The sequence below is a fragment of the Bufo gargarizans genome, chromosome 1, assembly GCF_014858855.1.
Source record: "Bufo gargarizans isolate SCDJY-AF-19 chromosome 1, ASM1485885v1, whole genome shotgun sequence".
NCBI lineage: Eukaryota > Metazoa > Chordata > Amphibia > Anura > Bufonidae > Bufo > Bufo gargarizans.
This window is the reverse complement of record NC_058080.1, coordinates 278,494,129-278,510,795: the sequence shown is the minus strand read 5'-3', so window position 1 is coordinate 278,510,795 and position 16,667 is coordinate 278,494,129. Positions and strand designations below refer to the sequence as shown.

The 16,667-nt window shown below is 50.2% G+C and overlaps 1 protein-coding gene across 1 annotated transcript in view; it reads right to left on the bottom strand.

Moving 5' to 3' along the window:
- Nucleotides 1-1,166: 1,166 nt before the first annotated feature.
- Nucleotides 1,167-16,667, bottom strand: part of RHOG (ras homolog family member G) — a 38,457-nt gene continuing 22,956 nt past the window's right edge. The window contains exon 3 of the mRNA XM_044303964.1: nt 1,167-2,454. Within this exon, the coding sequence (XP_044159899.1) occupies nt 1,851-2,426 (576 nt within the window). The 5' untranslated portion in view covers nt 2,427-2,454 and the 3' untranslated portion in view covers nt 1,167-1,850. The remainder of the gene's footprint in view (nt 2,455-16,667) is intronic.

The window sequence follows — 16,667 nt, the reverse complement described above, 5'->3', positions numbered from 1 at the left end:
CGATGCTCGGGTGCACCCGAGCACAATGGAAGTGAATGGAAAAACCGAAAACCTGCTCTGAAGAGGGGAGGGTGCCGGGTCCCACTGAGGTCTATGCAGAAGATCGCTGTACAGTAAGGGAATCCCCCAGTGTGAGTCCCTGCTCTGACTCCATATATATAGCTTTGTCCATATATTGAGTCAGTGTTTGGGGACACCCAGTGTATTTAATTCTAATTTAGCCTCTATTTCTGAAAAGTTTCTGCCAGGATTTGAACTCACAACCTTCTACATTAAATGCAAGGACTTTAACCACTCAGCTATAAAGGTGGATGATAAACTATGTCAGAAAAACCTCATAGTAGTTTGTCATGTAATAAGTATTCCTATACAGCAGAAGTATCATTTCATATTTCAGTGCAGGTTAACATGTAGCTGTATAGCGTAGTGGTTAAAGGGGTTCTGCAGTTTTTTTTAAACTGATGATCTATCCTCAAATGAACAGAGCTTAGCCCCGCCCAGGCCATTGATACTAGTCGTCACGTTACTGGGCCTGTGGTAAACAGCGAGAAGTCCACGGCGCTGCTGCCTTCTCAAACAGGTGATTGGCGGGGGTCCAGTGGATAGATCATCAGTTTAAAAAAAACTACAGAACCCCTTTAAAGTTCTTGGCTCTAATGTAGAAGGTTCTGAGTTAAAATCCCGGCAGAAATATTTCAGAAATAGAGGCTAAATTAAATTTAGATATTTTATATTTTTTTTAGTAATTGTAAAAATGTAATTACAAAAAAAAAAAAATATATATATATATATATGTATATAGATAAAATCATACTTCTGATATATATGAATGCATAATATGTGGGAAACTACTACTGATGTTTTTAGCCATAATATATTTACATATATTATAATATATCATATATTCTAAATATATAATAATAGCCTCTATTACTGAAAAGTTTCTGCTGGGATTTGAACTCACAACCTTCTACATTAGAGGCAAGAACCTTAACCACTACACTATAGAGCTGCATGTTAACCTGTAGTGAAATATGAAATGATACTTCTGCTGTATAGGAATACTTACTATATGACAAACTACTATGAGGTTTTTCTGACATAGTTTATCCTTCAGCTTTATAGCTGAGTGGTTAAAGTCCTTCCCTTTAATGCTGACGGTTGTGGGTTCAAATCCCAGCCAAAACTTTTCAGAAATAGAGGCTAAATTGGATTTAAACACACTGACTCGAGTATTGCGCTCGAGCACACAAGGTGTTCGGCCGAGCATGCTCGCTCAACACTAGTTTACAGTCTAATCTTCCATAAGAGAAGATGGTGGGTGAAGAAATGTTTTCCATTTGCAGAAATTCTCACTTCAGATCAGAAATTTCATCTTCTTTAATCATCTCTTGTCATCGTGTGGATACTGGTCCATGGAGGTCCATCATGTCTTCAGAAAAAGTTAAGATGGAGGAAGACATTGCAGAATTCATTATGTATATAGAAAGTACAGGTCAGTGGTGGACTTGGAGTTCCAGAAGGATTAGCATGTAGAGTACAGGATCCAGTGGTGAAGTCTTCATCTCAAAAAATTTTTGTTTATAAAGAAAAATTACTGCTGTGTACAGTCACTGATCCCAGGAAAGGAAGCTCTCAGTTCTTCATAGCCACAACTGATACTTATAAGAAGCAAAACGTCTCATTAAAAACTCAAAGAGGAACGTTGCCAACCAAAAATCCAATGTTCTGCATTCAGGTTCACAGTATTGCGCACGACATTGAATGAGTTGTCTTCACCCAACAGATATAAGATGTCTGCAAGTCTGTGAATGGGGAAAATCTCACTGATGGGGGGAAGGAGGATGACATCACAGTATGAAGCACGGGCTCTTCTTTTTGACTGGGCTTGGGTTTAGGACAGCTCTCACTGACTCACTGAAGACTTCTTTGATACCTTCATGGTTTAAGGCTGAGCACTCCATGTACTTCACGGCATGGATGTGCTTGGACAGGCTGACCCCTTGTTGGTAAGTGATTGGCACCTGGTTCTGCTCCTTCATCTTTTTGATGAACTCTTGGTTGCCCCTGAGATCCTTCTTAGTTCCTACCAGGAGGATTGGCACATTGGGGCAGTGGTGCCCCACCTCTGGATACCACTTATGCTTGACATTCTCATAAGATGGGGGGCTAGCGATGGAGAAGCAAATGATGAAGACGTTAGTCTGTGGGTAGGACAGTGTCCGTAGACGGTCGTATTCCTCTTGTCCCGCCGTGTCCCATAGATTTAAGCAAACAGTTCTTCCATCCACTGTACTTTGAGCACTGTAGTTGTCAAAGACGGTGGGGATGTACTCCTTGGGGAAGGCATTGGTTGTGTAGCAGATGAGGAGGCAGGTCTTCCCAACAGCTCCATCACCGACTACCACGCACTTAATGGTCTGCATCCTGGAGGTTGTGTTCTTTGTTAGCAATCTGAAAGACAAAAGTGGACAATGTCAGCAGTTTGGCACCAGCGTGTCATCTTTGTCATGTCATTTAAGAGGAGATGGAACTCAATGCACTCTATAGACATGGAGCATGGCGCCCAGTATATTTGGCCTGATCCTTGTTCAACATGGATTTGGTGAACACAGGCAGCACCTCCACACTACACCCTACCCATAGGAAACCGAGGGGCATATGGACCATATCACTCCAAAGAAGGGTGCAAGCAAACCTACCTGTCTGGGGATAGGATGGGAGCATGAACGAGCTCTAGGGGCCCCTGCTGTATGTTTGCTATTTCCAGTGATGGTGGTCATGACAGTGAGAATGGACACCTTCCTTTGGGGACTTTAGATCTGCAGACACTGGAGAGGAAATCATTCTTGTGGGTCAGACCCTACTCTTAGACATGGAATGGGTGAGGAGAGAAGCACCAGACCCTCTTCCCTACCAGTACAGGGTGGGGGTTGGGTTTTGGGGGGGAATCTACGTGCTTTTTTTCTATTTGTGAATGAAGAATTGCAGGTGAAGACTATATAGTGATATAACACAACGGTACGGCTACTGTGTCACCCAGCGTGAGAGACCTCCTACCACCACGTTCTCTGGTTTCATCACCTTCCAGTAATGTCCTGTCAGTAACGAGAATGAGGAAACTGACTGCAAAAGGAGAAGTTTCATATGAAATCCTCAGACCTCAACCTTCTCCTTTTCTATGTTAGTGACTGGTGGTGATCACTAATGAGCTGTCAGTGATGGTGGTGACTGGTGGTGATCACTAATGAGCTGTCAGTGATGGTGGTGACTGGTGGTGATCACTGGTGAGCTGTCAGTGATGATGGTGAGTGCTGGTGATCACTGGTGAGCTGTCAGTGATGGTGGTGACTGGTGGTGATCACTGGTGAGCTGTCAGTGATGATGGTGACTGCTGGTGATCACTGGTGAGCTGTCAGTGATGATGGTGACTGCTGGTGATCACTGGTGAGCTGTCAGTGATGATGGTGACTGCTGGTGATCACTGGTGAGCTGTCAGTGATGATGGTGACTGCTGGTGATCACTGGTGAGCTGTCAGTGATGATGGTGACTGCTGGTGATCACTGGTGAGCTGTCAGTGATGATGGTGACTGCTGGTGATCACTGGTGAGCTGTCAGTGATGGTGACTGCTGGTGATCACTGGTGAGCTGTCAGTGATGATGGTGACTGCTGGTGATCACTGGTGAGCTGTCAGTGATGATGGTGACTGCTGGTGATCACTGGTGAGCTGTCAGTGATGGTGACTGCTGGTGATCACTGGTGAGCTGTCAGTGATGATGGTGACTGCTGGTGATCACTGGTGAGCTGTCAGTGATGGTGACTGCTGGTGATCACTGGTGAGCTGTCAGTGATGGTGACTGCTGGTGATCACTGGTGAGCTGTCAGTGATGGTGACTGCTGGTGATCACTGGTGAGCTGTCAGTGATGGTGACTGCTGGTGATCACTGGTGAGCTGTCAGTGATGATGGTGACTGCTGGTGATCACTGGTGAGCTGTCAGTGATGGTGACTGCTGGTGATCACTGGTGAGCTGTCAGTGATGGTGACTGCTGGTGATCACTGGTGAGCTGTCAGTGATGGTGACTGCTGGTGATCACTGGTGAGCTGTCAGTGATGGTGACTGCTGGTGATCACTGGTGAGCTGTCAGTGATGATGGTGACTGCTGGTGATCACTGGTGAGCTGTCAGTGATGGTGACTGCTGGTGATCACTGGTGAGCTGTCAGTGATGGTGACTGCTGGTGATCACTGGTGAGCTGTCAGTGATGATGGTGACTGCTGGTGATCACTGGTGAGCTGTCAGTGATGATGGTGACTGCTGGTGACCACTGGTGAGCTGTCAGTGATGATGGTGACTGCTGGTGATCACTGGTGAGCTGTCAGTGATGGTGACTGCTGGTGATCACTGGTGAGCTGTCAGTGATGATGGTGACTGCTGGTGATCACTGGTGAGCTGTCAGTGATGGTGACTGCTGGTGATCACTGGTGAGCTGTCAGTGATGGTGACTGCTGGTGATCACTGGTGAGCTGTCAGTGATGGTGACTGCTGGTGATCACTGGTGAGCTGTCAGTGATGGTGACTGCTGGTGATCACTGGTGAGCTGTCAGTGATGGTGACTGCTGGTGATCACTGGTGAGCTGTCAGTGATGGTGACTGCTGGTGATCACTGGTGAGCTGTCAGTGATGGTGACTGCTGGTGATCACTGGTGAGCTGTCAGTGATGGTGACTGCTGGTGATCACTGGTGAGCTGTCAGTGATGGTGACTGCTGGTGATCACTGGTGAGCTGTCAGTGATGGTGACTGCTGGTGATCACTGGTGAGCTGTCAGTGATGGTGACTGCTGGTGATCACTGGTGAGCTGTCAGTGATGGTGACTGCTGGTGATCACTGGTGAGCTGTCAGTGATGGTGACTGCTGGTGATCACTGGTGAGCTGTCAGTGATGATGGTGACTGCTGGTGATCACTGGTGAGCTGTCAGTGATGGTGACTGCTGGTGATTACTGGTGAGCTGTGAATTTAGGAGGGAGTCTCTGGTAAGGAGGCCACAGACGCCACATTTGGTGATGGTGTATTAGAGCGGCCATCTTGGAGTCTGGTATGGTGAGAGAATGTGATGTCAGGATGGTGTGTGACTAGAGGGTTTCAGCGCTGAGGACAATGTACAGACCCCTGTGGATTATATCTTATGAAGCAGTGGAGGGAGGACGTCCTGAGAGTCTGCGCTGGTCTACAGGCCTGGAAGGAGAAGGAGATTCCTCGTCTTCCAGGAAGGACACGAACTTCCCAAAGTATTTCCCACAGGAAATCCGAGTTCCCTAAAGACACTGAGTGCAGCGTCCCGGGGGGCAAAAGAGCCAGGAAAGTGTCAGCTCCGCAGAAGGAGACGTTCTGCAACTTATCAATCACTCATCACTTTCAAAATCTTTGCTTGCTGTCAATGAATATGAACATTCACAGAACATTCACTCACCCTGACTTAAAGGGGTTTTCCAGACTTTTAATATTGATGACCTATCCTCAGGGTAGGTAATCAATATCAGATTGGCGGGGGTGTGACACCTAGCACCCCGCCGATCCTGAGGATAAGTCATCAATAGAAAAGCCTGGAAAACCCCTTAAATAAATCTCACAGCTGAGGTTTTGTTACAACTGTATCTAGTCTGGAAAATCTTCAGTGGTCTCCTGACTGATATAAGTTGATACACTGTAACAAAGTCCCAGCACAGGAGAGATTTATGGTCCTCATTTGTGTAGCCTCCTGGTGTACTCAATAATGTTTCCACTCACTAACTGTAAGCAGGGATCTTACAAATATTGAGGTGTAAAGCCCGAGTTCATTAGAAAGTTGTAGAAGTGAGGGCTATATAAACCTGGGAAATGCTTCATAAAGCTGAACCCTAAATATATTCACCATTTATTTTACAAATCATCACTTACATTGTGCTTTATACTCTAGTCACATCCAGAGCTGCATCAGACTGATACACACTCCCCCAACTCCATGGGAGTACCCCTATCAAATTACACTGGACAGCAGATATAATGGATAAAACCACGGCGCACGGTCTGCTGCAAACACTACATCTCCCAGAATACAGTGCAGTACAGATACATCACCAGCAGGGGGCAACAAAGTGACAAGGGGACTAGCAGCTATCAGAAAATCTGCAGCTTTGAATGTGACTGGAGTATAATACAGGATGGAACTCAGGATCACTACTCACGGGGGTGAGGCCAACCTCTGTGAGGAAGGCTGGGGACTGCGGAGGCCCAGGAAGTTAATTACCACCTATGGCTCTCGTGTCATCAGCCACCTCCGTGAGTACAAAGAAGCGAGTAAGACCACGAGGAGTCTCCAGGAGGAGCTGCATTGTGCCCATGCCAGGGCTAAGGGGGCCACAAAAAGAAGAGGCCAGAAATCCTCACCGAAATAAAGAGACTGGAGTTGGAGAGCAGCGGTCCTTTCAAGGAGAAACTATTAAACAAGGACAGATTTCACAATATGGCGGAGAAAAGGTTGATGGGGCTGAAACCTGAGAGCCAGGTGGTGGAGGATGGTGACCCGCAGCAGGAGCCACCTGGCAGCCTGCAGTCCCAACAGCAGGCCACGTGCAGGGGGCTCCCTGCAGGACAGGCACCAGTAACATCCCAGTGCGGTTCTGTCAACTTGGGGGAGGACATTGACACCAGTGCCCAGGGAGCGGCGCTAGTGGCACAGATAGAGCTGCTCAAGTCCCTAGTGTGCCTCCAGGACTTTTCCTTTGGAGATAAACTCCCGGAGGAGGCACCTGGGGGCAGCCGCAAGCTGAAGGCGAAGAAGACTGGGCCAAAGCTGCAGGAGGTGGTAAGCTATGTCTATGGTGCCCTTCCTGTGTCCCCTGAGTCGGCCACAGGGCTGGCCCGTTGAGCTAGCCCCGTTGTTCAGCCCAGCCCGGGTTCTGTTGTGGATACTGTTTGATATTGTTTTCTCTGGAATCCCCCGGATGGGGCAAGGCTTTTGGAGGCTCAATTCATCTCTCTTGAAAGAAACGGTGGTAAGACAATCCTTTGAGGACTTTCATCAGAGCCAAGTACCATTGCTGGATCTGTAGCAGTAAGTCAGAGTGGTGGGAGATGTCCAAGGAAGGGTGGTGAGATTCTTCCTCCAGCTCTTGAGCCTCAGAAGCCTTGACAAGTGCCGCTTGTATCAGGGGCTGATGAGGAAACTCAAGCATCTTCTCTCGACTGGGAGTAGCCGGTGGGAGATCTCCAGAGTGAAGTCTTTGCTCATAAGGTGTCAGTATGACAGACACGCATCTTTAGTTTTTGAGAGGGATTATGGGAAATACCGCTCGCCCGACCCTCACAGGAACTATAAGATGTCAGTTAGATCGTCTCAGGACTGATAGTACGAAATCCTTGAACAAGTCCAGATCAGGGATTCTGGAGGTCAGCAGATCCTTCTACTCACACCTCCTAGATGTGATGTTGGTTTTCCTGGCTGAAACGATCTCTGAACCAGGAGTAGATCTCTCTCTTGATGTTTTGGCAGAGATGATCAATGAAGAGGAAGTCAGACTGGTGATCGAAGGGCTTGCCCTCAAGAAAACACTAGGCCGGATGGCTTAACATCTGAGTTTTATAAGACCTTTGAGAACGCCTTGTTTCCCCTCTTGATGGAGGTATTTCATGAGTGTCTGTCCTCAGGCACTCTGCCAAAGTCAATAAAGAGGTATGGCCTGTTGGGGCGGTTTGTCGATTGGTTTAAGACCTTGTACGCAGGGGCAGAGAGTTTCCTGCTTGTAAACTGTTGGATTGGCCACTCTTTTAAGGGTTGTTCGTTGAGCCCACTGCTATATGTGATCGCTATTGACCCCTTCCTTAGAAGGGTAGATCGTGGGCCGTTGGCGAGGGTCAGGATCAGGATGGACCTGGTGGAGCTGGACTCCACTCTGAGAGTGGTAGCGTATGCCGATGATGTCACAGTCTTTGTGGCCTCGAGAGGGGAGGCAGAGTGGGTCATGTCTGAGGTGGATCGCTACTCAGAGGCCTCCGGGTCCAAGATCAACCGGGATAAGTGTTAGAGTCTCTGGCTGGAAGGGGGTCATCCTGGTTTTGATCTCCCAGACACCCTTCCACAGCCCCAGGAGTCCGCAAAAGTCCCCGACATTGAATTCAGCCAAGGGGATTACCCCAAACAAAATTGGGACTGCAGACTAAAGATCATTGCTCAGAAGGTGGACCATGGAAGGGGTGGTCTTTGACCCTCAGGAAAAGGGTTAACTTGATTAAAATATACCTGCTCCCTTTGATGATATATCTGGGCAGTGTTTGCATCTTGCCGGAGTCTCTCTGGACTCGGGTCTACAGTCTGTTCTTCCAACTGTTATGGGGGAATAGGCTGAACCTAGTCAGGAGGGAGGTTACTTAAGGCATGAGGAGGCTAGGGGGGTTGGTATGGTCAACCCCGTGGTGTTCCTGGTGAACACCTTCATTAAGGTTAACATTGCTGACCTCTGGAAAGAGAGGGAGGCTACTTGGGCATTCTCCTGTTGGAGATGGTTTCGGCCTTTCTTCCAGTAATGGGAGATAGGAGGGCAAGTGAAGGATTGTCGTACACTGCATGGGCATCTTCCGGCTTATGTTACCCCGGTTCTGAAGGTGATTAGCCTTGACCGAAGGGTTCTCTTAACCTATTTCCAGAAACCTCTGGCCTTCATGGATATATATTAAATATTTATACACAAACAATATAAACTGAACTACTGTATAAACACTATATACACCCATGCCCACCTACCCCCCACTAGCCAATGATCTGGTCCCGCCTCTTATGCTCGCAGTCCATAGACCAGTCTCCCCAAGTCCACAAAATCCCCACAATCACAAAATCCCGAAAGTCCCATGAACACACTCCTCCCCCCTTCCCCCTTGAATTACCACCCCACCTAACACCAAACCCCATATATACAATATAAACATAATAAACGAAAACTTAATTAAAACAATACAGAAACAAAATACACAAAAACCCAACGAAGCCCAAGTTCGGTGCCTGCAAGCCCTACATCCTATATACTGACCAAAACAAAACAAAAATCGACCGTGTCAAGATTAGCCCACCACCAGGGAAGGAGATGACAAGACTAGGGCACCCGAAAGGAAAAGCCCCTCCAGAGGAGGGAGGCCCTCCCTGCCCGCAGTCTGTCATATTCTAGAGAGCGCGCCTTTAGAGGCATTCTGTAATGGAATGGCGTTATAGTCCGTGGTAACGGAATCCATAACGCAATTCAGATTCTACCACAACACGAACCTGACTTCGAATTTCAAAATATGAAATTCTGTCATCCCGAGTTGTGATGATATAGGTGGTTTATTGGGCAACTTGACTAGTTAGTTTTTTTTGTGTGATCATTTGTATATAATTGGTGTAGAGTGATATTATGTATATAATATGATGGGTGTCCTGGGTGGGCATTGTGTATTAGAGTATTGGGGGGAAAAAATATGTTGTGGTGTAGGGTCGGTGTATATATGTATGTGTGTGGTAGGGGTATGCCTATAGTGCCATATCATGTACGATTGTATATATGTGTGTAAGTCTGATAATAGTATTAGTATTGGAGTGAGTGGCTGGACCTGCGTTAGTTTTATTCATTGTTCGGTTGTGTTTGTTATTACTAATATTGTTACATTGTGTTATTGTTATATATTATAATAACATAAATACAGGATGTAACTCAGGATCAGTACAGGATAAGTAATGTACGTACACAGTGACTGCACCAGCAGAATAGTGAGTGCCGCTCTGGAGTATAATACAGGATGTAACTCAGGATCAGTACAGGATAAGTAATGTACGTACACAGTGACTGCACCAGCAGAATAGTGAGTGCCGCTCTGGAGTATAATACAGGATGTAACTCAGGATCAGTACAGGATAAGTAATGTATGTACACAGTGACTGCACCAGCAGAATAGTGAGTGCAGCTCTGGACCAGCTGTTCCTGAGCTGCGATTACCTGTGGGTGTGGTCGCCTGTGGCTGTGTGTAGCTGCTGCTGCTGCTGCTGCTCCTGAGCGTTTGGAGGAAAATCTATCCACCTGAGGCCGGCTCTCTCCTCCCCAGGGGGAGAGTGGGTTCTCAGGCATGAGCGAGGGAAGCAAGCCCCAGGCTCCTGTTCCCAGCGGCAGGCCTTCAGGGGACAGGAGAAGCCAGCGTTTGGCCTGCATGGAGGACTCAGGGGTAAGAAGATCTGGCAGGAGTCGCAGTAATGTGGCTTCTGTCTCCCCTGAGTCTGAGGGTAGTCGGAAGAGCCGCAAGGCTGGATCCGCTAAGGAGGACCCGAATGCCAGCATGGATGAGAGTGGCCCTTCCGGGGCCCAGCAAAAGCCGAGTGTTCACGGAGGTGAAGCAGATCTTGAGGAGGAAGGCTGGGGCGTACTGAGGGCCCGGGAGTCCATTTCCACCTACGGATCCCGGGTCATGAGCCACCTCCGTGAGTACGAAGACGCGACTAAGACCCTGAGGAGGCTCCGGGAGGAGCTGCGCGGCTTGAGGTCTTGTGTTGGAGTGGCCCCAAAGAGGAAGAAGCAGGGGCTGGAGAGCCAAATAAAGCAGCTACAAGCTGACATTGGTGAGATTGAGCAAAGGCGGACTGTACTCCGAGATAAAAGCGGCCCGTTTAAGGAAAAACTCCTAAACGAGGAACGTTTTCGGAAGATGGCGGAGGAGAAGGGGCAGATGGGGCAGCAGCCTGACAGCCAGGTGGAGAAGGAACCAGTCGTGCAGGAGGAGGATGATGATGATGACCAGCAAGATCCACCTGGCAGCCTGCAGGAGCAGATTCCGTACAGTGGGCCCCCTGCACGCCAAATAGCAAGGTCACCCAGCTGCGGCTCGGGGGATGAGTATGAGACCTGCGGCCCGGGAGGGGCCCTAGTGGAGGAGATCCAGCTCCTGGAGTCCCCAGTGCGTTTCCAGGACTTATGCTTTGGTGATGAGTTGCCACCGGAGACGCCTGGGGAAGGAAAGAAAAAGGCTAAGAAGACCAAGCTCCAGGAGCAGGTAAGATATGTATACACCCCCCCTCCCTGGGACCCCCGGGTCGACCGCAGGGCCGGCTCACTGTATTAGCCCCTCTTCTCAGCCCAGCCCGTGTCCTGCAGTGGACTCGGTGCAGGAGAGAGGGGAGAGCGAGGTATCCGATATGGTGGTGAGCTCCGTCTCTGTTTGCAGTAACGGGGATGGAGCTGGTGCGACACCGGCTGAAAAGCCGGACAGGAAGGTTACTGCGGAAGATGAGAGAAAAATCTCTGGCGCTGGAGTTTGCTCCCTGATGGGAGGAGGGGGTGGCTCCACGCCACAGATGGCTGCAGGAGCTCCGATGGCTCCAACCGCTGATGACGCTGTTCCCTCGGGCCAGCAGAGGCATGAAGGAGCTGTCGGAGCTATGACGATTGCGCCTCCCAATGAAGGTCAAGAACTGAGGCCAAAGCCTTTGTTTTGTATTGGCGCTGCTGGTCCAGATGAGTGGCGCCATGAAAGAACAGATCAGCAGCGTTTGGATCAGCGGCGCCCGGTAATGGATCAGCGGCGCCCAAAAGTTGTAAATGGTAGTACTGAGGAAGCGGAGGGCAATGATAAAAGTGGGGTTGGGGCTGTGGCCTGTCTTTTGGGGGCAGCTCCGACCCCAGGGCCCAGTGATGCTGAGGTACCAATAATTACACCAAAACACACCGGTTCAGCCAGTATGAGTGAGGGAGCAGGTGGGGGGCAGAAAATTATTTTTAATAAAAATATGTCTGGGGGTTTGGATGGTGGAGTGAATGGTGTTAGGAGGGAAGGAAGGGAGGTCGCAGAATCTGTTGTAAGTAAGGCTGGTTTGGGGATGGAAGATATGGAAGTGGGTGGTGGAGGGTCTTTGGTAAGCGGGGAGGGTGTGGAACCTGGTCCGGTTGCCCCCCCGGCTGTGGCAGCCCCTGTGCGCAGTTTTGCTACTGTCACAGCCGGGGTGAGTAGGGGACCCTCCTTGTCCTCTGGCTCTGGGGACGGCGTTTTGCAGCGGCGTCTTCTGGAGGCTCTAAAGAGAGGGGAGAGCACAATCAATGTAGAGGGGAGGGAGGTTGATCTATCCTTTTGGATAGATAGGCATGGCCTCTCAGCCTTCCGAGAGCAAAGGAGCGGGGAGACCACGTGGTCCCTCCCGACAGCTGGGCAGGGTGCTCTCCGTAGGAATGTGGTCCGTCTGAGGTGGAGGGGCAGTGATACATGTCCTTCAAGATCAGAAGTTGTTGAGCTCCTTCTAAAGATGGGCTTCAAGGCGACAGACATCTACGCCTTGATACATCCCTATGGGACCCCTGAGTTCGATGTCAGCTTTGTTCGGCCGGAGGGACTTGAGCTCTTCTGGTCGAACTATGAGATGGCAAAGGACGAGCCCAGCTGGCGAGATTTTGCCGTCCAGGCAGTGTCTCGTCAGAACAATGTGAAGAGGGTGACCGTTCTAACCCGTAACGAGTCACTCTCGTGTATTGACATCATGACGTGGCTCGGCCGATATGGGGAGGTGGTGGAGGTTCCCAAGAAGAACAGGGATGAACATGGCATCTGGTCTGGGGCCTGGACGTTCATGGTAAAACTTAGGCTTTTAGGAAACACAGTTACTCACATACCATCTGCCACCTTCCTTGGAAGGGATCGCATCCAGATTTTCTACCAGGGTCAGCCGAAGCTCTGTCACAGATGCGGCAGCCCCACACACTTCAGTGCTAACTGCACTGTACAGAAGTGCGCGCTGTGTGGGGAGATTGGCCACCTCGCTGCATCATGTGCAGAGATTAGGTGTCACCTGTGTGGTGACTTAGGTCACCCATTCAGTCGCTGCCCTCATTCCTTTGCCAATGCGGTCAATGCCCCGGCGGGAGGAAGCCGTGAGGCCAATTCTACTGGGGCAGGGGCTGGCAGAAGTGAAGGAACAGAGGGGCCAGGGAAGAAAAGTAAGCAAAAGACGCCTGCCCAACTGAGGCGTCAGGAAAATCGCCGAAGGGAGAGGGAGATGGGTGAATCCCGGGAACCTCAGGCAACTGGGGAAGCTGGGATGACCCCTGATCTCACCCCTGAGACTGCTGCTACTGCTGAGGCCCAAAGGGACAGTGAGCTGGATGAGGAAATTAGGAGGATCCAGGAAGAGGAAGGTGCCATCTCCTCATTATCCCCCCATGACGGGGGAAGTGGGGGATGGCAAAAGCAGGGTAATAAACGTACAGGGAAAAAGGGAGATTTAAGATCTTCTCCCACCCGCCAGATGCCAAAGGAAGGTACAACCAACCCCCCTCTGATTAGTCTCTCAAACCGGTTCCAAGCCATTGGTGACACCTCCCCCTCCTCAGGGGAGGGAGCCGGTGGGGAGGTTTCGGGAGTCGCGGTGACACCTGGGCCTGCGGGGGACGCCGAGCCTCCTTCTACTGGGGAAAACATGTCCTCAGGGGTGGGGGCTGGCTTGGAGTCAGAGCACAAGGGCAGAGGTGAAATGGACACATCTGTTTGTTTGAAGAGGGGTAAGCCATCATCTGATGAAAAAGTTGGTGGGGGCAGTGGGAAAAGAAAGCCATCTAATTCAATCACCCATGATGGCGGCACTCACTCCGTTGACGCTGGCGTCCATTAATGTCGCCAGCATTAAGTCAGATACGGCTAGATTTGCGGCCTTTGATTTTTTCAGCCGGGTTGAAGCTGACATTTTGTTTTTGCAGGAGACCAGGCTGCCAGATTTGGCATCTGTATTTAAAGCTAAAAGGGAGTGGCGACGCGGATCCTCCTACTGGTCTCTTGCGGCCGAGCCGTATAGCGGGGTGGCAGTCCTTTTTACTGCACCGGTAGAATGCCGACGGGTTATTGAATTAGAAATGGGGAGGTGCCTGATCCTGGATGTCCTCATGAGGGGACAAGAACTTCGTCTAATTAACATCTATGGTCCCCAGTCCAAGTGGGACCGTAAGTGTCTCTTCATGAGGATCAAGCCCTATCTTTTTACAAGTCGGCAGGTGGTCTTTGGAGGGGACTTCAATACTGTCACGAGGCCCCAGGATAGGGGAGGTTCCAGGGACAAGCTGACTTACGACAGCATTGCGCTTAATAAAATAGCTAGTGAGGCTCGTCTGGTGGATGTCCACATCCGGCACACCCCAGGCCACCCGGGGTTCACCTATCATAGGGCTAGTTGTAGGTCTAGAATAGACAGGTTTTATTTAAAGGAGGAAGCCGTCTCTTCAGCCGTGTCCGCTGTGGAGGTGGAGTTCTCCGACCACTGTATGATTTTGTTTTCTCTGAATGTTGCAGAGACCCCCCGAATGGGAAGGGGCTACTGGAGGCTCAATTCGTCTCTCTTGGAAGAAGCGGAGATAAGACAGTCCTTTGAGGATTTCGTTCAGAGCCAGGTACCATTGCTGGATCTCTGCGGCAGTAAGTCTGAGTGGTGGGAGATCTTCAAGGAAAGGGTGGGGAGATTCTTCCGCCAGCTCTCGAGCCTCAGGAGTCTGAGTAAGTATCGCCTGTATCAGGGCCTGAGGAGGAAACTCGAACGTCTTGTCTCGACTGGGGGTAGCCGTGAGGAGATCTCCAGAGTGAAGTCTTTGCTTATGAGGTGTCAGTACGATAGGCACGCATCTTTGGTTTTTGAGAGGGATTACGGGAAATACCGCTCGCCCGACCCTTACAAAAACTGCAGGATGTCAGTGAGTAGTAAGATTGTGTCAGGACTGATTGATAGTACGGGTTCTCTGAGAAGGTCCAGATCAGGGATCCTGGAGGTTGTCAGATCCTTTTACTCACATCTCATGGCAAGGAGGGATCTTGATCGTGATAAGATATCGGCTTTCCTGACTGAAACTGTCCCTGAACCAGGGGTAGACCCCTCTCTTGACGGTTTGACGGAAATGATCAGTGAAGAGGAAGTCAGTCTGGTGATTGAGGGGCTTGCTCCCAAAAAATCACCTGGTCCGGATGGCTTAACATCTGAGTTTTACAAGACCTTTAAGGACACCTTAGTTCCCCTCTTGACTGAGGTATTAAATGAGTGTCTCTCCTCGGGTACTCTACCAAAGTCAATGAGGAGGTCGGCCCTGATCATCCTGTCAAAGGGTAAAGATCCTTTCCACATTGAGAATTGGCGTCCCATAGCGCTCCTCGGTGTGGACAGAAAGATTTTGGCAAAGGTGCTATTTAATCGGCTGGTGAAGTTTGCACCCCAGCTCCTTTCTGGGGCCCAGCATTGCTCTGTTCCCGGCCACAGTACTTTTAGTGCTGTGCTCAGTGTCCGGGAGGCCGTGGAGCAGGGCAGGGCAGGTCACTGGAAGGGGTACATGCTGTCCTTGGATCAGGCAAAAGCATTTGATCGTGTTAACCACGAGTACCTCTGGTCTGTCCTTCTGAGATATGGCCTGCCCGGGGGGTTTGTTGATTGGCTTAAGACCTTGTATGCAGGGGCAGAGAGTTTCCCGCTTGTGAATGGTTGGATTGGGCGTCCTTTTGGGGTGGGATCTGGGGTTCGCCAGGGTTGTCCTCTGAGCCCGCTTTTGTACGTGTTCGCGATCGATCCCTTCCTTAGAGGGGTTGATCGTGGGCCGTTGGCGGGCATCGGGATGGACCGGGCGGCTCCGGAGACTACACTGAGGGTGGTGGCGTATGCTGATGACGTAACTATCTTTGTGTCTTCGAGAGGGGAGGCAGAGTGGGTACTGTCTGAGGTAGAGCGCTACTCAGAGTCATCTGGGTCCAAGATCAACCGAGATAAGTGTGAGAGTCTCTGGCTGGGAGGTGGAGATCCTGGTTTTGATCTCCCGGACACCCTTCCAGAGCCCCAGGAATCTACAAAAGTCCTCGGCATTGAATTTGGCCAGGGGGATTACCCCCATCAAAATTGGGATAGCAGGCTTAAGATTGCCGCTCAGAAGGTGGACCAGTGGAAGGGTTGGTCTTTAACCCTCAGGGAAAGGGTGAACATTATCAAAACCTACCTGATCCCTTTGCTGTTATATCTGGGCAGTGTGTGCGTCTTGCCGGAACCTTTCTGGACTCGGGTCTACAGTCTGTTCTTCCAGATGTTATGGGGAAACAGACTGAACCTTGTCAAGAGGGAGGTTACTTACCGTACGAGGAGACTAGGAGGGTTGGGTATGGTCAACCCTGTGGTGTTCCTGGTGAACACCTTTATTAAGATTAATCTCTCGAACCTCTGGCAAGAGAGGGCTCCTCTGTGGGTAGCCTCCTGTCGGGGATGGTTTCGGCCTTTCTTCCAGGAATGGGAGACAGGGGGGCAAGTGAAGGATCTCCGCACACCACATGGGCATCTCCCGGCTTATGCTGCCCTGGTTCTGAAGGTATTACGTCGGTGGGGTCTGGGGATGTGGGAAATCAGGACTCAGTCAAGGAGACTCCTTGACCAGAGGGTTCTGTTGACCCATTTCCAGAAACCTCTGGCCCTCAGGGACTGCCCAGGTCGGGATCTGAGGGTTGGGTTACGGCTTTTAAATTCCAATAGGATCCCCTTGAAGTTCTTTGACTTGACTTGGCGCTGCTTCCATGGGAAACTGTGTGTGAGGGACAATCTGAAGTGTAGGAGCTCTGAGGACAGGGGGTGTCCCCGTGAGGAGTGCGGTGGTGTGCTGGAAAGCATGGACCACTTC